The following is a 25,672-nucleotide window of genomic DNA, read 5'->3' as shown; positions in this document are numbered from 1 at the left end:
GGATGCAAACACCTGCATGTAACATGGAGAGTGACTGCAATTCTAGCCATTAATGGATGTGGTCTTGGAATGGGTGATGCAAGTAGAGGGAGATATGGAGCGACGCCTGCGAGCTAGTTCAGGCAGCCAGCTCGAGCTGCACTGCTCCAATCATGTGACCTACATCATGTGACATACCTCACTCTCCACAATCATCTATAATACGCACCCACCTTAGCAGGTCGTCTATTTAAGCAGAGAGACCTTTCCCATCATCCCCTTTGCTCGCACTGCTGCTGCAGTATTGCTACCAGTTGCTTCAGCCCCTCCACCAACCCAGCATCCACCTGTAGGCTCCAACGGGGGGGTTACAGGTATTTGTTCATAACTCCCATCATTCCTGTGTAATCATACGGGGGAGTGATTAAGTTGGAGCCTAGACTCCAAACACTGAACCTGTTCTACTGCTGCAATAAACCTTTGAACGTGAGTTGTGACTGAAATGGGGATGCTGTGTGAGACATCTTCAGACTTGTGGGAGACCTTGCTCATATTAATCTGTTGGCGTTTGTATATTGTTTCACCTTCTGGTCACCTTGATGCATCAAGTCTACATTACAATATTCAGCACAAGACATCAGCTGCTGCCTGATATCTCCTTTCGCCAGCTTCCTGAAAACCTCCATAACAATAGCAACCTTTATCATATGAAAATCACGTGAGGAAGCCTGTGTCCTCATTGTGTCCAGAACACTATGGAGGAAGCTGCTGCCCTCAAAAATAAATGAATATATACATAGCACTGTGAATGGTGTAAAGAGGGAGACACATGAACATGAAATCATCAACCCAACAGTGCAGTACAGTTAAGGGACCCTCAGGACTTGGGCCGTTGCTGCCTCTGGGCCCGGTTAGCTCAGTTTAACGGCCGGGTGGGTGCTGCCATGTAGAGCTGAGTAGACTAACTACTACTGTCTGAGGTCCAACATTTAACTCAAGAGAGATGCTGTGAATTGAAGAGAGCCTCTCACAGCAGACCTCCTAAGAAAGTGGCTGAGCTGAAGCACTAACGTGAGGAGGAATGAGACAACATTTCTCCTGAATAGTGTCAGGTAGGATCCACATATACCTGAGGCACTTGTTTAGGCTTAATACAGCTAGAGGAGGTTTGACCTGTTGTTAATTTGTTCTACTGCTTGAGAATGGTTATTTCCTCAATTCAGACATGAACGATCATTTCAGTGCGTGTGTTGTGAAATCATATTTTGCAATGCATTAATACAGAAAACAGGGGCATTCAAATATGTTCACTTACCTCATCTTGCCACGATGCCTTTCCTCAAGGTTTTCCTGTTATTAATGTTGGTAAATGTTAGCATGCTAACACGTAAGGCTAATAAGGTGAATATGATTAACCTTATACCAGCTACATCGGAGCATTTAGCTCAACACACCACTGTGCACGAGCACAGTCTCTCAGCAGGGGTGGACTGAAACAATAATGTATCTATCCCAGGCTCATGCAAACCATTCGCCTGTGTTCAAACCAAATGTAAACAATTTTTCTTACAACACTATTACATAAGAGGTCAATGCAAGGACTCTTGCAACTCATTGTTGCCATCTGTGAGTTATACGGTACAACTTCTCCATAGACAAACACAAAATGAGAGGGCTTGGTGAAAAGTCAATTGAACATTTGGACTACCAGGTAAGTTACTTGATTTCAGTTATTTATTTGTTGTTAGCGTTAGCGGCCGTCCCCATCGTTTGCATTAATCCGATAAACAGATCAGTGGCTGCATGCACGAGTAACACCAGATGGAAATTTGCTTTGAATTTAGTTTAACCACAACTTTTGAAAGCTAAATCTATTGGCTGACATCAAGGGTAACAGACTTTCTGTACATTTGGTCAGTAAATGTTAATGTGGGAGGAAATTTATCCAAGTTAAAAAATGCCAAATTTGGGACTAACCAAAAGACATTGAGTGTTTATTAATGTACATATGTTCTTGTACAAGTGGCTGCTGCCCCTGAATTACCACCACAGACTGATCATTTCAGCAGAGGAAACTGACTCTGAAACCGATACTTTGAGTGTAAAATCTCCTGCAATTTTATCAGACACAAATGAGGAGACATTCTAAAATAATATTATTAGGTCACTCAGAGGGGGAGAGACTAATTAAAAGATGCCTCATAACATCAGGGTTCATTCTCCACTCAGCACGGTTACACAAAGCAGAGAGCAACAACATGTCAGCCTGTTTTAGTTTTTTTGTTTCAGTAACACTGAAACAGCTTGATGAGTTTTGAAGTTTTGCAATCAAATCACTCAATAGAAATGTTTCATGTCTCAACAGCTTCAGACACATTTCCTCACATACAGACTTCCTCTGTTAGAACGAATGGACACCTACAGTTTCAAAAGTGTCTTGTCATTAACCAGTCGTCCAAGTTCAGACATCAGAAAACGCTTCCTGTTGCGCTCCATCGCTCGAAAGACGTTCACAATATGCATCAGAGGATTATTATGCAAATAAACATGACCTGATGCTGGGATTTATGCAAATCAGATGATCTGCATATTAAGAGAAGGAAATATTCTAATAATATTATAATGGACTGGGTTTACTGTTGTCCAAGATAACTCTGTTAATGTTAAGTTAGTTTAAGAAAAAGGGCTGTTAATGCTGTTGTAAAAGTTTCAGAAGGTAACACATGGTCAGCTACCGATGGGAGGAATCTGAGACAGGAGAAGATTGGGGGGGATTGGTTAAGAGGCAGAAAATGTTGTGTTGCTGTTGGTCCTGTGTGAGTGTTGTTGGACAAAGCGAGTGTGGAGTGGCTGTTAGGACAGAGAACTCAGAGCTACTTCTTTTCTCCTGTTTTATTGTTTTGGCGTAGGCTGCGGCCCACGGTAGTTTGTGACCTGAATTGTGAATGAACAGTTGGCAAAACTAATTGAAGCTGCATATGCATTACTTTTTAGAAAATTTGCATTTACACTTGGAGAAATTTGATATAATCAAATTTTTGGTTTTGATGAATCAGTTTTTCTGCCAAATGACACCTTTTTCTCCTCAACCAATATATTTGCTTTGATTTCAACGTCTTCTCTGTCATGACAGTACAAACCGACAGTACCAACCTTCCTCCACTCAACTCCCAGCCGCCATGTTCCTCCCGAGCCTTCAGCAGGTGCAAATCGCTGTCTTATCATGTAACACTTGGCCCTCGTGAAGATTATATCTACTCTGTGCTGCCGTAAGCACCTTTTCTGACAGATTATATGAATTAAGACCTTAGTATAGGCTCTGGCCAGGAGCTGCGTGTACCAGTGATTTGTAATAAGGGCAGTGCTGAGGTGAGTCAGCAGCGGACTGGCCTGATTACAGCAGCTGGACCTCAGGAGGAAAAGCCTTGGCTCATCGACGGTAAACAAAGACAACGAGAGGAGGAAGGACTCACCATTAGCCGCCTGGTTTATTTGTGGCCAGGAACAATAAGGCAGCAGTTTCAGCCCAGAGGAATCTAATTAGTAACATAATCCGAGGCACATGACATCATTTGTGAGAGGTTGTCAGAAGAGAAAACACAGAGGAGCCAGGTTGGTTCATAGGAATGAATCAGTATTTTATATTCTTTTGTAGCAAAATGTTTTCACACAGAAACAGTTTTTTTTTCTCGTTTTTATCCTAGAACCTCAGGTGAGAATCATGTCTATGTCGAGTCAAGTACACACTTAAATGGTGTTCTCAGTTAGCAGAGTAAAAGGGATTGTTACATGATGCAACAAGTAGAGAAGTTAAAGGGTTCATTCACCCAAATCACTTAAAAAAATAACTTTTGTTCATATACCTCTTGTTGAGTCCAGCCGTGAAAATAGTTTTGTTCAGGATTTGAGATATCTGTCTTTGAGATTGTCGCCTTTAAGTATTTACAAAATGTTGCTACAATAATTAAGCAATGCGTCAGAAAGAAGGTCACATAACCCCTTATCTGGACAGATTTCAGCAAAACATTTACATTTTCACCAAAAACTACAAGGTGTTGCAATTGTACTTATCGTTCCATATTTCCCAAATATTATCCAAAGAAGTTTTTCTGAAAACAATAATGCATGTTGTCAAAAAATACAGGAAAATTGAATTTTGAGCAAAGGAAGTTTTAACTTAAAACCGTCTACCTCAACTTAACTCTGCAAGTGGGGAATATGGATACAATCCTTATGATATATGACATCTTATGCAGGAATATCAATTATCAAAAGGCATTGCAATCTCTGAGGAATGGTGATATTCTGTATTCTTCTTATTAACAACACATCTCATGAAAAGACCACAAACAACAACACAATGATAAATGATGCACTCAACCCTGAGTTGCTCAATGTGCATTAGTATGGGACTATTTTCAGCAGTAGATTAATACACAATGGGCTACATCATTGTTTGTGTATATTGGATTGACAGTACAGCGTGTGCATGTGTGTTCAATTGAGAGTGGCTCACTGATGTCTTTTTAATAGTTTATGGATAACAATGGAGGCAGAGAGGAATAATAAATATCAGGTTTTAAGTACACCGACTATTGCGTATTATTGTAAATCAGTGGTCTTTTCATAGGATTTGTTGTAATATATATATATATATATATATAGTATCTTTTGCATCTGTATTTTCAATGTATCTAAACATAACCAATATTGCACAGTTGATTTGACAAAAATTTGCTCACAAGACTTAAAATAGCCAGATATATATTAAAGGGACAACTCGTATGGTTTAAACATTGTGGCAAGATCTCTGACATTTGACACATATTGTCTCACCTTGTCGTTTTTCACACCCTAGCCCCAAATATATTGTAGTAAAGGTAGACATCTCATAGAAGCACATATCAAACCCTGGGAAAATAAAGACTAAGAATATTTACATGGTTTAGTACAACTTGTGTTAAGCCATACAACCTGCTTTTTTGTAATTTGGGTGAATTGGCCCTTTGAAAACAGCCACTCCCTCACTTCTCTCCACTTGCCGTCATGTAAAATACCGTTCCAGTGAGCCAACTAACAATGACCAAGTTGTTACACCACAGTAAAGCACCTTCCCACTGTTTGCTTCACAGGAAAGAGTACTATTTCACAACCCCCCCCCCTCCCCCCCCATTTACATTCTCACCCAGTTATTGTACAAAAAAATGCCAATATACAGAACAGTACACCTAGGGAAGAAAACAATAATAAAAAAAATGATGACCACCCCACATCTTGAAATGCAGCAGAGACCAACAGGGTACTGAGAAAGGCATCAGAATGTGTGGGGATGTTGTGGTTAATCTGAATAGTCAATAATTCAGAGTATTTCACTGCAATGTACAGTCCAGTATGAACATGAATGAGAGATAAATAAATCAATTAAAAATAATACATAAACCAATACAGGTTTAACCATTCTTGTAAAAAAAAATGATTTTCAGGAAGTTTTAACTGTTTGGCCCTTAATCATTTTTCATTCTGCCTCTCCTCTTCCAAACAGCATCGTGACCTTTATCAGCACAATAAATGTGATTTTGGACTCAATCCCCCCTTTAACCCTGCGGAATGACCAACTGTCCCACTACTGATTGTGAATCACAGCTGAATCATACATCTTGCTGTGGTTTTAATCATGTGATTATGCAGGGTCCCATGGATTTCAAAGACCATTCACATCTGGCTACTGTAGTGTGCGCTGATAGCATCTGAAACCATACCCTGAGAGAATTCTCTGTTTATATCGATGGAGTTTTAGCCCACAATATAGGGCTGCAACAAAAGACGTTTTGTTGCAGCAGGATGAGAACTTACTGAATTCAATTGGTTTGAAACTAAATATATTATTTTGCAAACAACTATGGTTTTGTGTTTGCAATCCACCCATTTACATTAAATTCTGGTTGTACTTCTATTCATAATATAAATAACCTCATATGATACATAACCTGAGGTTGAAAACACAACTGGTTCAGTGTTACCGATATCTAGAGACCAGGACTGCTTTTTGCCTTGTTGTCAGGTTGTGATTTAAACTTGATATAAAGCAAAAACTTAATTGATGTGAGATAGCAGTATGTGAAGGGACACTGTAGCTTATGTGTGTATTTTTGATTCCAACATCTACAACTACCTCATTACAGAGCTGGGCGTCTGCCTGCTGATGAATCACCTCAAATAATAAATAGTAAAAATGATAGAAAACCCCAGATGAAAATAAAGATGACTTTGTTTTAATTCTCTACTCGCTCCACTGGTCCTTCTCCCTTCTACCATTGCAGTAGTCCCATTTCATGCTGAGGATCCACAACTTTGTGATGTGCATTCAGTTCAGTTTCACAGTCAAGGAAAATCCTCTTGGTGCGAGACATAGTGTATCCACTTTTGACTCCTTTTTCTCAGAGAACACTCTCATGTGCCCTCTAAATTGGGAATTAGTCAACATGGGCCATATATCTGCACAATCCAAGATTCGGTGTTGTTCAAAATGTTTTTTTTTTGTTGTCAAATACAGAGAGAGTTGAGATCATGGCCAGGAATCTATTAATTCAAGTGTCTTTTCACACATAGTTACTTAGACAGTATTCACATGGATGATCTTCATGCAAAGTTGTATTCCCAACGGAACACACGTTCCTCTGCACTGATGGTCCTTTAGTTCCTGATATAGATTTATAGTTCGACCATAGACCTCACAGTTCGACCAACTGCACTCAAACTGTGCTCTCCATCACCCACTCGGTGCTCTCAAATGTGGGCTTCTCATCCTCGCTGTCATCATACTGCAGCAACATGCCGTTCACAGACAGACTGCGTTTAGTCCAGATGTTACTGATCCTGCGGGGGTAGTTGCCGCGACATTGCGTGGACCCCACATGGCCCATGTCAAACGAGTGGCTCCTCTTGGGCTTACCCTCCTGGGGTAGCCCTAGCAGACGTCCCAGCATGTTGGTGGACTCTGCCCTTCCTAGCAGAGGTTCTTTATCAGACAGGGGAGCAATAGCCACCGTCATCATAGTATTGGGAGCGGTGGAAGGGCCAGAAGTCCCTTGCTGGTCCCTTGCTGCCCCTCGCAGCTCCAGTGAGGTAAAGGCCCCTAAAAGGTGGTCCAGGTTTGGCCGTGCTTTGGCGCCATGCCCGTGCCTCCTAAACTTGCTGGGCAGGGTGCTGCATTCACTGCCCTGCATGCTGTAGCGGTCACCAGCCCCTCTCCCTGGTTGGCTCTCTAATGAGTTAGAGGAGGAGGAGGATGAGGAGAGGCTGCTCTGGAGAGATCCACACTTGAACTCCACCATTTCCTCACGCATGACAACCACTGTAGACTTGACCTGCGGCGGAGCCCCGTTGAACCTGTTCAATCCCCCGTTGGTCTGCGAGTACGTGTTGTTCACAGTGGGTAATTTGTTAGTGTTGACACCACTGGTCACCTTGTAGCGCACCATGAGAATGATGATGAATACCAGCAGCGTGGCCACGATGATTCCACCGATGACCAGGATCATGGTGCCTCCCAGGAATCCACTGTGAAGAGACTGGCACTGCGGGTAGTCCTCCGTAGTGATGAACTGGACACAGCCGACAATGTTGGTGGCGGTGAGGGTTGTAGCAGTGTCATCCCAGATGGCCAAGACACACAGGTCATACTGGACCCCCGGGACAAGATTTGTGACTACAAAGGCTCTGTTCGTCATGGGAATCATCCTACATGGAAGATAAAGAGACAGACAGAAACATCCTTAGCAACATGGACTTCTGGCTTTGAGAGTTCAAGACAAGGTTATATAACTTTGGCATTAAAAGTAGCACTTGGTTAATTTATTAAGTTGGGGCAGATCAAAGAAGGAGCAAAAAGAACGCATGCTAAGTAGATATTTATATGCACAGAGTAATTCAGAAAGACGACTTCATTAGCCCCAGTTTCATTATATTTGATATGCATGAAGCAATAGTAATGAGATAAGTATTGAATGGCCACTTTTTGAATATTGTTTTGGCGGAATGTAATTTCTTGTAGATTCAGTTTAACATTCATTGAGTTGTTTGAACTGTTATTATACCAGATCCTAAAATATGACTGATTAACTCAGCCTTGCTTGCTTTCGACTGAAAGTCAATGCTGATGTATGTTAATTTGTTCAAACACGTCCTGCCAATCAATGGAATTCTGAAAGAAGCTCTGTTTTTGTTGTATACTGTGCAATGAGAAAAGCTTTTATCTATCAAGCTCATCCGTCTAGACTGTAGATCGATCAGAGGCATCTAATTAATATGTACTGAAGTTGTCGCATTATGCCTTGTCGAGCTTTAAACGTCCCTGGCAGTATCTAAACCTCTCTTCCCTTATATGAAAGGCCTTGCTGTCAAAAGCTATACATGTCAATTGAAAAATACATGAGATTTATTCTTTTACTGCCATATTGTCCTTATCGCTGATTTGCCCCTTATACATGACTCGGAAATGGGACACAGATAAGATATTCAAAGCATGCACATATTTAATGAATGTTGTTTCTATTGATGTGCAATTCCACGCAGTGCTTGACTTGTCAAACATACTGCAGTTACAATTTGAAACCTTGCACAAGCTGAAGTATAAGTGCTGTGTTTTGAAAGATTTAGATCAATCCTGCTGAGATGGACTGTCAGCATCAACTCTACTCACCATGTCTTCACTAACAGAATGGAGTATTGTGGCCAGAAACCACGTTGCACAGCCAAATATCCGAAGGAGTAACATCCAAAGTGGGCAAAGGACAAATGTGAACAACCGACTTTTTTGTCTGCTGACTAATGCAGGAAAAGGGAACACAGCATTAGGTCTTGGAGAATGTCAGATTGTTGAGGTTGGGTTGCTGATTGGGCACTTAGCCTTTTTGAGTTTAATTTAAGCAAAAGTTTGGAATGTCACTAACCTACGTCTAATAATAGCCTTTTTTTTTTTAAATACATCCTGTTTCCATAACCGTAAACTGGATTTATATTTCTGTCTTATCAACATTTTACCCACATGTGTTGGTTTCAAGGTTACACCGAAGGCTACACCATGAAGATGACATGAACCCCCTCAAAAAAGTCACCTCTCACTGGTCTCCTATTCAAAAATAAAACATAAATGTAAGGGGATGCAACTAACTCTCAAAAACAGATGAGAATCATTTCTGAATACAACTTGAAGTAACAATCAATTTGGGTATAAAATATCTGTCTGGGGTCATAACCATATTGGTAGTTATCTATGATTAGATTCCACAGTCATCTATCCACTGTTAGCTTGTTGTTCTCCTACAGAACGAGCGTACATAGTTTTGATCCATCCAAAGCATCTCCGCCACTGCTTAATAACTTGAAAGAAACTGTGTTGCATCACGTGTTTGAGACGATGCGTGCAATCTTTCTCCTCCCCCACATGGCTCTGATTGATTTTTAATCATGCTGCTGCTTGAGCACGGGCAGTGCCCTGGGAAACTGTTTCAGCCAACTAGAGCACAGTAGGTGTGCATGTGCAGTCAATGAAGTCATATCAATATTAATTCAAAAGCAGTAGGCCCCCCTATGTGTATTCATTTTTCCTTGAATCTCCTAATTTGTCTTGAGACCTGCTGAGGGCCTGCAGAGGCATAATTTATAAGCGCACATACAGTAAATGTATTCCTTTAGTTCCTCTTCCTACTCTATATACATCAAATTCAATATACCCTGATTATAATGCGGAAATCATTTTAATGCATCAAATCTCAGTCGTTTGTAGCAGTTCATATTTTTAACATAAGTTACCTACAGAGCATAAAATTCCCTTTGAGAATACATTTCAGTACTAAGAATGAAAATCACAGAATAATAGTGATGTAAATATAAATGTTTAAGTTGCTAGGCTTTTTGTTTGCAAAAACTGAGTTTCTACAGTACCAGGACCGTCATTAAGAGTAAACACTGTTTCAGGAAAGGATTAAGAGGCTGTGAATCAATGAATGCATAAATGAATAAAGTTCACAAAGGGAAAATCTGTGTTATGTTTGTAATGTTGTATAGAGTAGACACTATTTTATAAAGCAGTTAGGAGAAAGACAGATTAGTCTCAGATTAATTGTTCTATCACTGGAAGGAACAAAATAGAGAATTCATATTGTTCTCTTTGCTCTGGCGTGACAAACTGGCACAGAAGGAAAATCAGATAAACGCCTTATTATTGAATTTGCAGGGATGCTGAGTTGTGTTCCGAGCAAAGAAATATATTTCTTGATTATTGTGTACAGTTTTAATCTCATATTCTCAGCTAATAATGAGTCATTTTGCTCTGCCATATTCCATCAATTATCTTTCATTAAATGGCTCTTGCTGGAATGTACAGTTCAGATACATTGTGCAGTACTATTGCACTAAATAAATTAGAAACGTCAATGCTAATTCATGAAGAGGTGCTGATACATTAATTGCCACAGATGACATAAAACAGCTGTAACTGCTGTCAACTATAGGACACTAATGATTTTCACACGATGCTGATTCAGGGGCACATAGGGAATTAAGAAAGAACGCAATATGAAAAGCTGTACTGTTTGCCAGAATGTGACATATATGAATTGCATTGTTCCATTCGTTTGTTCTTACAACACATCCCAGAATTTTGGGATCATTTGATGCCCCAATGTGATTAAATATTAGGGAAAGGCTGTTTTGAAATGTCAGGTTTAATTATCTTGGTTTAATGTCACTGGTTTCAGTGTCTCATTTGACACATGCAATTGATTTCACAGAGCCCAAAGATCTCCAGCCGCAGTCTCCAAGCTTATATCTTATGGACTTGAGCAGCTTAGCAAATATACATTAAAAGGGGGTCTATAATCCTTTTCTACTTGGATTTGTAACTAACAGTTTCACTTTGGGTTTGCCAAAAATGTGAAAGCAACGTCTCTTCCTATGGTCAATTTGAGGTCAAAGGAAAAAAAAGGAAAATCAGGGATTTAGAAAATGTATGTTGATCTCCAAGGGATACCTCGAAGTAACTGTCTCAAGTAGTCAATAAGAAAACAATGATATATCGGCGTCAGAGGCTGAGAAGACACTGTAATGAAGTTAAAACGTCTTTCTGAAACCTAATTTATTCCTTTGAACAGAACGATATCAGCTCCTACTTGAAAGTAATTAAGTTCCATTAATCATTCTTACCTGTAAATGAGGACTTCATCGTCAGAGCAATTGTACTGAAGCTGAAACATTTTGACCTTCGGAGTGGATTTGCTCACAGTCCACTTGACCAGAGCCGAGACAGCAGTCACTTCTGAAACAGTCACCACCTTCTCTGGAGGAGCTTTAGGTTCCCCTTTACCTATCTTGGTGGAGCTAGTTATGTCCGAAAGCCCAGACTTGGATTGTGTGGTACGATTTGTACCATTACTCAGATGAGGGAGTTGAATGATTGATAGCTCAATGGAGGCTGTCGATTCCCCAGCAGCATTAGCAGCAATGCAAGTAAAGACACCGTAATCCTTGGATGTGGTGACTGTAATGTCCAGGGTGCCATTTTCATATACCGTCGCACGGGAGGAGTTGCTGATCAAGCGGTCATCGGGGGCGACCCAATGCACGGTTGGCATAGGATCCCCAACAGCTTTGCAGCGTAAACTTGCCGTTTGGCCTTCCAGGACGAGCAACTTGTGCGTATGTTGTGTGATCAGAGGGGGCTCACAGACAAACTCATCCTCACGGACGGACCAAAAATAGCGTCCTTTGAGATTGGCAGGAGAAGCACAGGTTTCCATGTCATCATCACGTTCCAGCCTTCGAAGCCAAAGCACTTCACAGTTGCAGTGCAGTGGATTTCCACCGAAGCTTAGAGAGAGCATAGGTGTGTATGGAGTGCTCATCACAATGCTGCTCTGAGAGCGTGCAAAGATGGGGTCCGGGGGGAGCTTCTGCAGACGGTTGGAGGTGAGGTCCAAACGGGCCAGTTTTTCTAGATCTGTAAAAGTCCCCTCAGGTATGAAATTGATGAGATTATGATCCAGACTCATCTGATGGAGGTTGACCATCTTGCGGACGGATTCCCAAGGCACGCTGCGCAAGTTATTATACGACAAATCCAGATCCTCCAGTGTCAGAAACACATCATCGAAAGCTGAATCGGCGATCTGATTCAGCTGATTGTTGTTGAGTATCAGGTGCTGCAGGTTGATCAGCCCTCGCATGTCGTCCGGCCCCAGCTCGGTCAACCGGTTAGTGTCCATGTGCAGAGATCTGAGGGTTTCCAAGTCAATGAAAGAGAAAGGCTGGATGGTGCTGATGGTGTTGCGGGATAGGGTTAGATCCACCAGACCAGTCATGTTGGCAAAGTCCTGAGTGGTGACCTTGAGGATGAAGTTGCCGCCCAGCCGGAGCTCCACAGTTCGCCGGTCGATGTCCGGTGGGACGAACAGCAAACCTTTGGAGGGACACAGGGTCCCGAGAGACTCTGAGAGGTTCTGGCAAGAACAGTATTTGGGACATGCATGGACCATCATGACTGCGGTTCCCAGGAGCAGGAGACTGATGACCACTTTGTCCATGTTAGTTCATAGAAAGTGGACCTGCAAAACGAGAGACAACAGAAAATAAGATTACATTTAATATAAAAGATTTTACCATTTTTGCAACATGATTGTTTCAGATGTAGGTGCTTCAGTCCAGTCTTACATTGAAAGGGACAAGTAACCCATCATTCCCATTAGATAAAATGGTCAAATGAAATCCAGCTGGGGTCCTTAGACCATATCGGCAAAAATTGCCCAAGTGATGAGCTGGCACACACATTAATATTCTCTATGCATGTATTTTGTAATGCAAAGAATGAGTGAGAAGGATGAGAATTGTCTAAAAGAAACTCAGAATTAAGCGCTAAGAAGCAATTTGTAATAACTTACATACTTAGCTGTCATTATAGATGTAATAACGATGGAAACTAGTTTATGTATGTGTGTGGCACATGCATGTGTTTGCAATAAGAAAGAAGAAGATGGAAAGAGACAATGGCTTCTCATGCTCTGTGTGTTTTCTATGTATTTACACTGTTCTCCTCAATCTGTATCTCTGTGTACGTCTTTATTCTTGTGACTTATTTGTTTGCTTTAGCCGTTATCGCTGCACGGTTTTGATGAGAGACAATTCAGTTTGGGAAAGAAACACTCCTCGAGCTGCAGGTGTTACACTCATCAGACGTGGCTCACAAAATTCGCACGCCTCTGTGAATGTCTTAGAAGCTCTCACACCTGGCTGACTCCTCTGAATGGATGGCCACACTCGGCTTAGTCCAACGAGCTTTTAATTCCCTCAGACATTTGTATCATTAATTTCGAATACACTCAAAGCGTAAAAATCTATTTCAATCATCTCCTCTTTTTTTTCCACCAGCAAAATTCATTAATGGGAAACTCTGCCTTGTAGTCTGTGTGTTTCTCACTAGAACCACTGGGAGGGAGGGCTGTAATGTTTTAGTGATAACCAAATGTTTGTGCTATCATTTATTATTCATGTGAGATGCTGGTTGCAGCACGAGGACTTCTTATCTCCGACTTCCCTGCAACACCCCTTCATGTGTACACGCTTCTTTTCAATAACTCATAATTACAAGAGGAAATATGTAGCCTATAAATAAATCCTTCTCCCTTTCAAGGAGTCATAACCATATTTCAATTATACCATGAAGTGCCACTGCATCTAGACCGTGTGTAACACATAATTAGAAATTAAATGACAGACTGAAATCCATTTATTCAAGAGTCTGCAACAATCATTACAATTTTACAAAGAACATCTTTATGAAATGTGCCAAATTTATTATTGGACCAAAAGTTGCAAACTGACTCTGTACAACACTAAACACGGTGATATCGATGTTTTCTTTTTTTTACCATTAGCCAACACTAAACACCATTTGTTAGAGCAGGATGTAGCTGTAAAACTAAACTATTAGTTGCTTTTTACAATGACTCACCAGAAGTGCGGGGAACCATAAGGCTTTTAGGTAATAGGCATCACTCATCAGTTACCTGTTATGTGAACACCTGCTGGATAATCGGCCATTCTTTCACGTTCAATGTTTTTGCACATGATGTATATTAGAGGGGGGTCTAGCAAGTTGTCTCTCATGGGCCTAATTGCGATGATAACAAACGACCAGACCAGACAACAAGTGTTCGTCTGTAATCCCAGCATGTACACTGCAAGATGGTTTGAATCACAAGGCGGGCGGAAATAGAGTAACATATGGAGTGCCCAAACAACTGATGAGATGCCAGCCAAGCTGAAATAGAAAACTACAGCCAGTGCACTAACATAGGGACTGTCGAAATATAAATCTTTGTAATTGCAATTGTTACGAAAAAAAGGCAATAGCACATATACTGACTTCTTATCTTGATTTCACTTTGGTTTATCAGGCATCGTGCAAAAATGTATGATGCAACCATCCTACAGTTAATCCTTGTTCTCTCTCAGATGCAGGTTTCTGAAGGACAATTATATTGTATCAGCCCTGCACAGTGTTCATTTAAGCCAAATAATTCCAGACTTGTTCCATACTGTTCTGTCCCTCTTGGCGCTCAGCAGAAAATCCCCCATAAGGCCTCATGGTGAGGGCTGTCACTGATGACAGACAGTTTCTCTCATGGACTCATTTTAATGGACGGCATCTAGAAACACTGAATGAAAAACCCAGAAGCAGCAGCCTTTTATCATTTTCTTTTGATCTTCCTTTCCACTGAGAACAGACAATTGTGGGCGGGGTAGGCTTTTTCAAAAACTGGGGTAAGAATATACAAATTTGAAGAAATGCACAATGCGGGCTGGCTTCAGTTAGAAAGTTCAATCTTGCAGCAGTTTCCCATTAAATTGAGTGTGATTTGCAGGGAGCATCGTGGCTACTGGGCTGAAGAGAGGCGAGGTGACCTTTAGGGGACAGAAAAGATTCAGTCACAAAGAGATGGGAACCGAGGATGATGTTCAAGGTCCACATCAATTTATCCATGGCCTTTACCAAGCCTGCAACATCATCAACCATTCAGTGTAAGGGTCCAATTTTGTCCTGAAATACTTGCTTGTATTCCACACATATAGTTACATAGGGTATTAATGGCGATGACATTTATTTCTAACTAGTTTGAATCGAAGAGACCCTGTGGCTTCTTCAGCGAATTCAGTACTGCCCTTAAACGCCTCTGTGGCAAATACATCAAGGTAACTGAACTTTTCTTTCATTTAAAGTGTTTCAAGTACAGCTTACGTAAGTTATTTATTCAAAATAAGAGCATATTAAACTTCACACACTGCTTGATGTGTTATCAGTGGAAGATAGCAGCTGATCAGGCCTTCTCTAACAGTGAAGTCCAATGTAGCTCATCAACGCTATGTTTTTCTCCACATTCTGAAGCAGTGTGTAAGGGGCTCTTGTTTAAGTCACACTTGCCATCTTTTACTTAATCCAAAACCACAAGAGAAACAGGAATGTTGCTGTAAGGAAATGCCTACTCCAACATTAGCTGCAGCCATTAGCATATATAGCTAATTAGGACACAACTTATACTAGAAAGGCCAGCATAGTTTGATGATAAAAGGCAGAAGAGCTCAAGAGCTTTTATTACATTATATTGTGGGGTTTAGATTATTTTGAGGAATGAAATATTTTTAGCTTGGTCCAAAAATGCGAGGCTTTCGGGGAAACATTAGCAACTCTGTCCTGCTGCAATTGTATTTAATCGAGCACCTCAAACATTACATTTTTACATTTTTACATTTTTCCCATTTGGAATAGTCCCATTCCTTTTGTTTCTGTATTGGTGACCATACAAATACTCATCTGTTAACCAGCCATTATCTATACCACTTTAAGCATTGCAGGGGTTGTTGGAACCATCAAGCAATTGGCCGGGTAGACCTTGGACTGGTTGCCAGTGTTTTGTCGGGGTGACATATAGAGACCACCAGCCATTCATACCATTTGACATTTTAGAATCTCTAATTGACCTAACCCCAATCATGTTTTTTGACTGTGGGAGGAAGTCGGAGTAGCCTGATAAAACCCACGAAACACATGGACAACCAAAAACATTGTTGTTCTAAGACGCCAGCGATATCCACTGCACCAACAAGCCATCCAACATGTCAAACAATTCCTTGTCTAAGTCTTTCGTAAGGTAAGCATCAAATTGGAAATGGTGTTTGGACAAAACTGTTCTCTTATTTAAATTACATAACAGAAGCTACATGTAACACTATTTGAGATATGAGACAGACATGAGAAAGAGCTGCTTTAGAGGATCATCAGCGGGCAAGTGCATAATTAACAATAGTTTGTCTTTAACGATGTGTCAGTCACGCTTTTAAAAGCAAGTCACAGTTAGTAATGATCCCTATAGCTACACTGGTAATTTTGGCTGAGGGGAAATAAATGGTGTTTGGCTTGTGATACAAGATATTGTGGAGAATTATGCATGTAGCAATTAAGAATTAATAGGCAAAGGTGAAGTGTCTGTCTTGGGACATTTATATTTGCAAACTGCAGCTATTGTTTGTACATTGTTAATTAAAATACTGTCATAAATTTAACTCTGTATCTAACTTAGTTAACGGAGTGTTGCTTTGAATATTTGACGGTTACAAGATGTTACCCTTTATGCAAATGAAGAAGCAGGATGACTCCCTATTCTTGATCTTGACAGCAACTTGACTGTCAAGACTGTCCCAAAAAGAATAATAGGCATCAAGTGCAGAGTGCAAATAGTTTCATTTATTCTGCTTACGCTATGTGAAATAAAATGTACTGTTGTTCCTTCTGTAAAAGTGAAGACACATCACTTTTCCAGCAGAACAGGAGGATAAAAAAACACCCCATTGTGTGTTTGGAGCTGCTAATAGAAAGGCTTTGGAAAATGGCCCATTGTTCACTTGGGGTACGATCAGTATCGGTGGTGTATCAATCAAAGGAGAATAAAAGGGGTAAATAGACATTTCTTTACAGTCCACATCTGGGGATCATTAGTCATATGTGCAGTCCACAAACAATTCAGTTTAGAAAGTGGATTAGAAATAAAACCTACACTTTTCTTCATGTGGGTGTTTCAGGCGTTGCATAAGGCTACATTTTGAGCCTGATCTATTTCATTTGCATTAAGTGTAATAGCTATCACCCTGCAGTGATTGTAGCGGCAGGGGGGAAAAAAAGTCACAAGCAATAAAAGCTGTTAATGTCTTTAAAAGCTTTATGATATGGACTGTTATCAAACCATTAAAAGGGTCGTAGAGTGGCAACAAAGCATTTAAAGTAACACTCAACATGGGAGTCCTCACAAGAGGTTGACACGTATATCACCATGTGAGTTTTTACAGATTATTCAGTGTGATTTTTTTCTTATTTACCATATGCTAGTGTGACTTTACGTCGAGCAAGTACATATTATACACAGGGGCAAGGAGACAGTCTGGATTACAGTTATCAATTGTTCTTTGTGCATTTCCTGAAAAGGAACATGTATTTATGGATCTGATTTCCTGTCAGTGATATCAGAGCAGACCTATTTTATTGACTATGTTGATGGACATTGATTAGTCAGCTGCTCTTAGATGACTGCTGAGTTTGTCAGACTGAAAGCTCAGCGAGCCAGTGTGGACAAGTTTGAACCAGTGTAAATGGTGGCGTATGTGTTCTGGGAGAAACTCAGTGGAACAACCTTATGTCAGCCTGTAAAGTCAAACATTCTGAATGACAGGAAAAATATAGCAGTTTACTAAGGACATGTAAGTTTTTAAAAGACGGGATCTTTTCTGAAATATCTATAGGCCAAGCAAATTTGCAAATTTATCATATTTGAATGTAAAATAATATGCGTATAACCTGTATTATATATATTTACTTATTTACTATTCAGTTTTATTAACTGTATTTTATTAATTGGAATTAAAATATTTGGAGAAGGATTATTAACAGACTATACAGGGGAGATGCATAGTAGATTAATTTGATTTCGGCAGGACACCTTTGTCGTGTGTCATTTCACATCTGTCTCTTCTCTCACTTTCTACCCAAGGATGCTTCACATATTTGAAAAGGGACAAGGACATATTTAAGGTGACTTAGATGAAGACAAGATGGTGGACAGAAATAATTAAGTCAGGTCTAGGAATTATTACTATCATATTATTATCATTGTGTTAATTGAAATATCATTATTGTCATAATTTCCTTCAAAAAGTATTAGTACATACAACTTGCCAGTGTCCTGTCTCCTACTAATACTCACACCGCAATGATAACAATGATTCCATAACCCTGACTTCTAATTGACTGGCAGATCATACAGGAGACATGCAATACATTTTTTGCAATACATTTTGTAATGTAATGACAAACAACCTCTTGCCATGGAGGGATGACAACACAAAACAGACTGTGAAGGACACACAGGCCTGGCAGAGAGACGGTCAAGATAAAATCCATCTTTGTGAGTAGGAGACTGTTGTACAAAGGTAACCTTCGTGCGAACAGATGCCTAGACAGCTGTGTTGCCATCTGTTCCACAAAAGAGTGTGCTCCACGTATTGTGGGTCCTGAGGGAGAGGACGGAGTCATTCTGATGGCTTCTTCTGCCTTGGGCCCAAACAAAGCAAGACCTTCGATGGGGTCTGAGGCATTTATGGAAATACTTCATGTCTCAGTCCATTAGATCATTTAGATATTTTCACTGTCCAAAATCACAAAAGCTGCTAAACTCCAGATAATCTCCTGACATTCTCAGGAGGGGCTGAATGTGGGAAGCACCTCCACATAGACGACACTGATGAAGATGTCAAGATAGCTTTTGGTGATAAGAGCCAATTCAGGTGTTGACGTGCTGCGAACACAAACACATGATTTCCACAGCGGAATTAATACATTATTACATCCTGCCGCCTACATGCTGCACCACCCTTCACCTGACTGCTCTGGCGATTCTGTGTTGTTGTGAACACGTCTGAACGATCAATCTCATGCTGCTTTGTTCATGTCTGAAAGGCAGCATAAGGAGAAAGCCCATCCTTATTGTGCGGACATTTTCCGGAGTCTCTGTCTGAAAATGGCTAAAGTGAGGCAACAACAGCGAAGGCAAAGCTCCAGCCCTCCTCGGCCTCAGTGATAATTTGCCGTTGTAAGGTGTATTCAGTGGCGTGATCCTTCATCACGCAAACACCGAGCAGGGGGTGGAAAAACTCGATGGCTGCAAAGATGGAGTGAGCACTCTGAGCAGACAGACATGGACTCACCAACACTACATTACAGTGTCTTTGTTCTGCTACGATTTGATAAAGCGGGTCACGGCATGACAGCTTGGTAAACCTGAGTGTGCTGGGTGCAATCCACTGATGTCATGTTACATCACACGCGGGTGCAGATGCTCAAAGTGGTAACAACAGTTATCTCTCAGTGCGGTTTGGAGGAGCCAGCACGTGTGAATTTGACTCGCGCTGCTTTAAACTGACAAACATTTCTCATCCTTTTTCCCTCTTCTCTCACATGACTCATCTGGCATCTCTGCATCGGGAGCATATTGCATGTTAAAGCGGTATCTTGGCAACACGGAAAATCTTGACAATAAGAAGGATATTATCAGAGTAGGGCTGAGACCTGACTCTTTCTCTGGATGATAATCAAAGTAATCTTTCTGCTCAATCAAATACACACACACACACACACACACACACACACACACACACACACACACACACACACACACACACACATACACACACACACACACTCATCTGTCTGCCAGATCAGAAATAACTACCTGAAGGGCTCTGCCTTTCTAGAACAGCGACAGTCAGCTACTGAGGATTACATCAACCGGCTGCGAGCTTGTCTCTCGACTACCTTTCCTGACAAGCTCCTCACTTTGATCAGTTGGGACCCTATAGTAGAACTCAGCCTTGGACTGTTGAAGGACACTTTTACAATGGATATGCTATCTACGAGCACTGGTTGAACAGAGCTTGCGCGGGTGTTTACAGAGCGAGAGAAACTGTGATTCTTAGCGGCTGCTCAGATAAACAAGTGTGACTGTATTTGAAGCGTCATCGCTGCCAAGTGTTTACTGGGTAGTATACAGGAAGGTCATTAGTCTACTTCACTCCACAGCACTCCTCAAGTGCTGTGGTAAGCAACACAGTTTGCACTTTTCTTCACTCACAAGAAAGGAGTGGCCGACCGGAAGCACTTATTTCAGGTACCCATGGATGCAGAAGTAAATGCCCATTTCATTTTCTACAAGTTGATATGTGAGGTGTACAGGCAAATGGGACACTTCCAAGGATACAATGGACATGTAAGTCTCCAAGGGGAATCATTAGGACAAAAGATCACCAAAGCTGCTTTTAAGACATCAAATGAAGTTGGAGCTGTTTGTGAATACACATATTTCAGAGTGAAAAAGAAGTGCCATACACATAGGTCAGGTACAAAGATGCCAACTTGGGATCTGAAAATGTCCTGTGATATAGGGTTGACACTGTTGTAAATGTGCTGTCAGCAAAAACATGCAATATCCGTGGGAGAATTTATACATCATGTCCTGCCTCCTGCATGCTGTACCCAGGAACCACCCCTCACCCGAATGTACCAGACAATAAAATGACAATGGTGCAGACCCAGTTTTTGTATTCCAGATATGAAAACAGCCTGTGTGTTAGAAGTAAGCTTCATGAAAGGTCGAACGTAAAAGCGTTATAAGGAGACAAGTAAATTGTGTGTACACATACTAAAGAGAGAAAGACAAGTTCAAGCATGAGAGCTGCATTATATGCAACTTGCGGGTATGCGCACAACTGCAGCTGAAACAATGAGGTCTGACTCTCTACATGGACAGTAAAAACGTTATGGCAATAGCATGAGCATGCAGGGAACGGCGATGCACACAGCCAAACGATGAAGCAATGGTGTAAAAGACAAAGTAAGAGATCTCTATTGTTAATATGATAGACTTCAAACAATATTTTGGTTCATTATTTAACTGTGTCGGGACATATTATAATATGGTGGGTCAACACTGTATAGATAATAAACAGGAATAACTGCTCTAGAATGACGTGATAAGGCATCAGCAGAGGTATAGGCTTCCAGAGTGCCCTTCTAGTTGTTTATATTTTTTACAAACAAAAGTAGTGCCTAAAATTTGGCTAAATTAGCTATTAACAGATCCTGTTTGCATTACACCCACCTAGATACAAAAAAAAGGTAAAACTTTGTTTGTAATTGAGCATTTTGATTAGATATGATACTTTTATCCCCAGGGAGTATAAGATTTGTTTGACTATGAATTTTGATGCAAGCTGTGCCGGAATCAGTTCAACCTAAATATGGACATTTTCGCTTTCCCTCTCAAAAGCTTCTTGTTCTGAACCACAGTCACAAATATTGTGAACCTCCATGTTTCAGAATGCAAACACATTCACATCATTTGCATGTTATGAAGGAATATGAAATAATTATCCATGAGTTGTTAATTTTCAATTAGTTGATTTCCATTGATCATTGTGTGATATTTCATTCATCAAACAGGCCGTCATGGAGGGGAAGGCCACACATATTCAGGATTGTGTACCGGTGGACTGTGTTGTGCTAATTACATACATTGACACCTGACAAACACACATTGTCACACATGCTGGTTAACCGAACAAAAATTCACAACCCTGCCTGGTATTTGATAAAAGCCTCCCTTGCATAACAATATCACCCAGAACAGGAGCAAATTAATTGATGCTGCTTGATGCCAGGAGTTAATAAAAAACATTGTTAATTTTTTTAAACCATTGCCGAACTAATTAACCTTTATCGCATTAGACTGTGTCTATTTGTCTTTGTGTTTTGCCTGGCGTAACATTTAGCCTGTAGAGGCTGTTAGGTCCCTGAATGAACCTCAATACTTTAATAAATCCAATTCTTCTTATTAATTTCCTGCTGAAATTAGACTGTAATGATTTGATACGCTGTAGAAAGGAAGTGCTGAAGTCAGAGGATGGATTCTGGGATGCCTGTGGCCTTCAGATTAGAGATAAAGACGTACAAATTAATAGAGGTTAATAATTTATTAAATAAATTAAGTAAACATGAGTTGGTGAAATTGAAGTAAGAAGCTTTATCGTGATGACATTAGAATGTAGACGGGCAGTCTGGGATGATGTAGGACTTAATTCATATTTAGCATCAAATGTGCCGTCGGAGGTAAGCTGAATCCACTGAGCTGAGCAGGTTGTACCGAATTGTCAGGGATATTCTGCGGTGAAAATGTGCCAGACGCATGATTAAAATGTGGATGCTGCAGATGGAGAATCAGGCTTGGACAGGTTTTTTATTTTATTTTTCAAGCTCCATAATGATGCAAGTTGCTCCAACCATCTGGAGTTTGTCCCACAATGGAGGAGCAGCTGAAGTTACTCAAACTGGATCAGAAATCACTGTTGGTCATTTCGGTGTAGTCGCACTCAGTGGCAGCTGGCCAATAGGGGGCGCTAGGGCGCCGCCCCACCTGATTGAAAGTGATTTTTAAAAATTATTTTTATTTTTTTATTTTTTTCAAAATAATAATTTAAGTACTGCTTATTCTACAAATAAATATGTTTTGAATCATCAAGAACCAGTCATACATATAATATAAACCATTAGTTAGGGGATAATTTGTGTCCATGGTCATTTCTCCTCCCTCCTGGGGCGCTGAGAAAGTTGCCCCAGCACTGCAGCAGCTCAGCCAATGGTAGGCTGTTGCTGAGGCAAAAAAACACATAGCAACGGGTAAATTAGCCAATGAGCGTCATCAAATTTGATAAGCTTGGGGCGCTAAAAATATCGCCCCAGGCTTTAAGTATCCTAGTGTGGCCAGATGCGGGTGCCCTCCCTGCCACTGGGGGGCACTGTCAGCCCCTATTTAAGGCAGCAGCCCACTCTTACTCGCGTCTCCCTGGCGCTGTTGTTTCGTTCCGGGACCTTGGTCGGCACACTCAGGGCACACTTGACTGAGACACCTTGTCACATTGCCGGACTGGCTTACAGTGTGGAGTCGCTCCACCGGGGAAGACGAGTGCGGTAGCGCGCACCAGCGGGGTGAGTAACGTTGTCTGCCGCTCTTGCTTCTATCATGCCATAGCTGACCCTGATTCCACCTTACAGCTAATGCTAACTGTATATAGTTAACTTTAATCATCCACCTGTAAATAATACAATAATATACAATGATATTGTAATTTGTACTAAGAGTATTCACTAATATATGTAATCCAATTGGTACATTTTATGTTCCTATGAGACAGTTTTTTTTTCTTTGTATATAGTTATTTTTAATCATCAACCACTTGTAAATGTCTCTCAAGAACTTGAATTTTGTATTAAGAGTATTCACTAATATACATCTCATATCATTGTCATTATCTGTCAAACTGTTGTTTTTAAAGGGCAATTAAATAATTATTGTTTATCCCTAAAACAATGGTATCTTTTGGTCTCTTCTTTTATTGGGATAGTTACCGAAAGCTTCTGGCACCTACAGCCCCACCTAGAATCATTTTCACCAGCCGCCACTGGTCGCACTATATATATTTACCGGCCCTGGCCATGTTTGTGTGTCATTGTGGGGTTCCCGGGGACACCTGAGAACTACCAGGCGAGTTTGAATAGCTTGGCTTGTGGCTGATAGCATTACAAATGTGGAAGTTTCAGTCACAAACTTTTCATGTTTGTAGTTGAAAACAGAATGAATTTTAAAAACTCGAAAGATGATTGCTGTAACTACTCAGTACTCACATAATAACCACTATAAAGTCTCTAAAAGTAGAGTAAGAGCTGGATACTGCACCTATCAAGCTCCTCTCCTGTCGGATAACCTCCCAGTTTCAGTTCAGGAGGCAGACACCCTCTCTGCATTCAAGACTTGGCTTAAAACCGTCCCTTTTGATAAAGCTTCTAGATAGAGTGGGTTCACATCTGTCTCCGACCAGCTCTTAGTTATGCTGCTACAAGCCTAGATTGTCGAAGGACACAAATGACACAAGTGGAGCTTTTCTTTCCTTTTCTCCCTCTTTATCACATTAATGTCTCATCAATATTGACTTCTTCCCCGGAGTCCTTGTGCTTTATCGTTTCCAGATCCAGGATCGCTTCTGCAGCCACATTGTGGATCATGAAGATCGTCGATTTTGATCGTGGACCATAGATCATGACAGTGGATCGCAAATCAGCCACCATTGGAATCTCAATGGTGGATTGTGGATCATGATCGTGGTGGCTCACATGTTCTACCATCACTAACAATAACTCACATAATGCAGCATTGACAAATGTAGTAATAACTACTCAGTATTCATATAATTATGAAACAATTACTGTGTACTTATGATGTAAAAATGTAATAATTGCTGAGATCCCACATAATGCAGTAGATACTAAGTTATTATCATTTGTGTACAAAGTAGTCATAACATTAATTACTGTATACTAATGTAATAATTGGTAAGTGTTAAATACTCATGACAGGCGTCACTGTTGGTGTGATCTCATTTCTGCCTTAATTACTCAGTTAATTCCACTGGACGCTGCAGTTTGACTGTCAGCAGGTGTTAATGGTTGTCCATGTGCAGCTTTGCTCTGGTGACGAATTGGCTGTCAAGGCTTGTAACTGATGGAGGGTAGGGAACAAGCTACCAGAAGGACCAGTTCTTCAAAACAAACTACTGTGTAACTGCTGCTGACACTGAGCGATGGACATGATGACTGACATACATATATACATATATATGTGTACACACACTCTTTTTGACCTCAGTCCATTTTATAGGCCTGTTTATGGACAGTGTCACATATAGCAGCTTCACCATGCTGCAGAACAAGCATTTATAATCATACTCGTAGATACAGGAATAAGGCTAAATTAGAGGGTGCCAAAGGTCACAAAAGCTCCAAGTGTCAGACAGTGGCTTTGTGCAAATGTGAACTGATGTTTCCATTGAGTTTGCATCTGCAACCTGTGTGTACTCAGTGACTGACCGACTTTGACAGCAGCTCATTACAGTCAATTCCTGCACTGCGCCTGGCGCGGAACTTCCAATACACACTAGTTCACATCAGTGATGAAAAGCTCCTATAGATGCATGAAAGTGGGAGTTCTATAGAATCACTGAGAGACATTCATTCTCAGGAGCTCTTTTCAGACCTATTACGCAAAATGTAATCTTGAAGGGGACATATTATGAAAATTCAATTTTTGTGGTGCTTCTGCACGTTAATTTGGGTATCTGGCATGTCTACCGTCCCCAAAACTCTGGAAAAAAAACAATGTCATGTTCCAACCATGCCCATGTAGGGAGTCTCGCTACATTGCCATTGCCCACCATCATCTCGCCGGCTCCGGGCAGAGATGGCCCGGCTAGCGTTAGCTCGCGAGCTAACGCTAGCTCCCGAGCTAAGGGGGCGGGGCACTCAAAACAGGTTTATCTGAGGAGGGCTGTTTTAGACAGGGTAAAAAGGTGCTCTTTTAAATTATCCTTGTGGTATTTTGACCAAAATATGTTACAGACATTTCATTAAGACCCCAAGGAACCATATCAACTGTGTTAAAATGTACATACGATGGGTCCTTTAAGGCATATAAGCATTAAGAGGTAGAAG

At 40.8% G+C, this 25,672-nt stretch overlaps 1 protein-coding gene across 1 annotated transcript; it reads right to left on the bottom strand.

Annotated features, from left to right (window-relative positions):
* Window positions 1-6,731: 6,731 nt before the first annotated feature.
* LOC128451120 (leucine-rich repeat and fibronectin type-III domain-containing protein 2) lies at window positions 6,732-12,560 on the bottom strand. The gene is made up of 2 exons (XM_053434893.1): window positions 11,185-12,560; window positions 6,732-7,719 (listed from the first exon to the last, which is right to left on the bottom strand). The coding sequence occupies exons 1-2, from the start codon at window positions 12,558-12,560 to the stop codon at window positions 6,732-6,734; spliced, it is 2,364 nt and encodes a 787-aa protein (XP_053290868.1).
* Window positions 12,561-25,672: the final 13,112 nt, after the last annotated feature.

Source organism: Pleuronectes platessa, chromosome 11 (genome assembly GCF_947347685.1).
Source record: "Pleuronectes platessa chromosome 11, fPlePla1.1, whole genome shotgun sequence".
Classification (NCBI taxonomy): Eukaryota; Metazoa; Chordata; class Actinopteri; order Pleuronectiformes; family Pleuronectidae; genus Pleuronectes; species Pleuronectes platessa.
This window is presented reverse-complemented; position numbering and strand designations above follow the sequence as displayed.

What these genes read in the sequence shown, in the direction of transcription:
- LOC128451120 (XM_053434893.1), bottom strand. Translation starts at nt 12,560, where the DNA reads ATGGACAAAGTGGTCATCAGTCTCCTGCTCCTGGGAACCGCAGTCATG. An exon ending in GATGAAGTCCTCATTTACAG is followed by an intron (nt 7,720 to 11,184) that starts GTAAGAATGATT and finishes TCTTCCATGTAG; the next exon opens with GATGATTCCCATGACGAACA.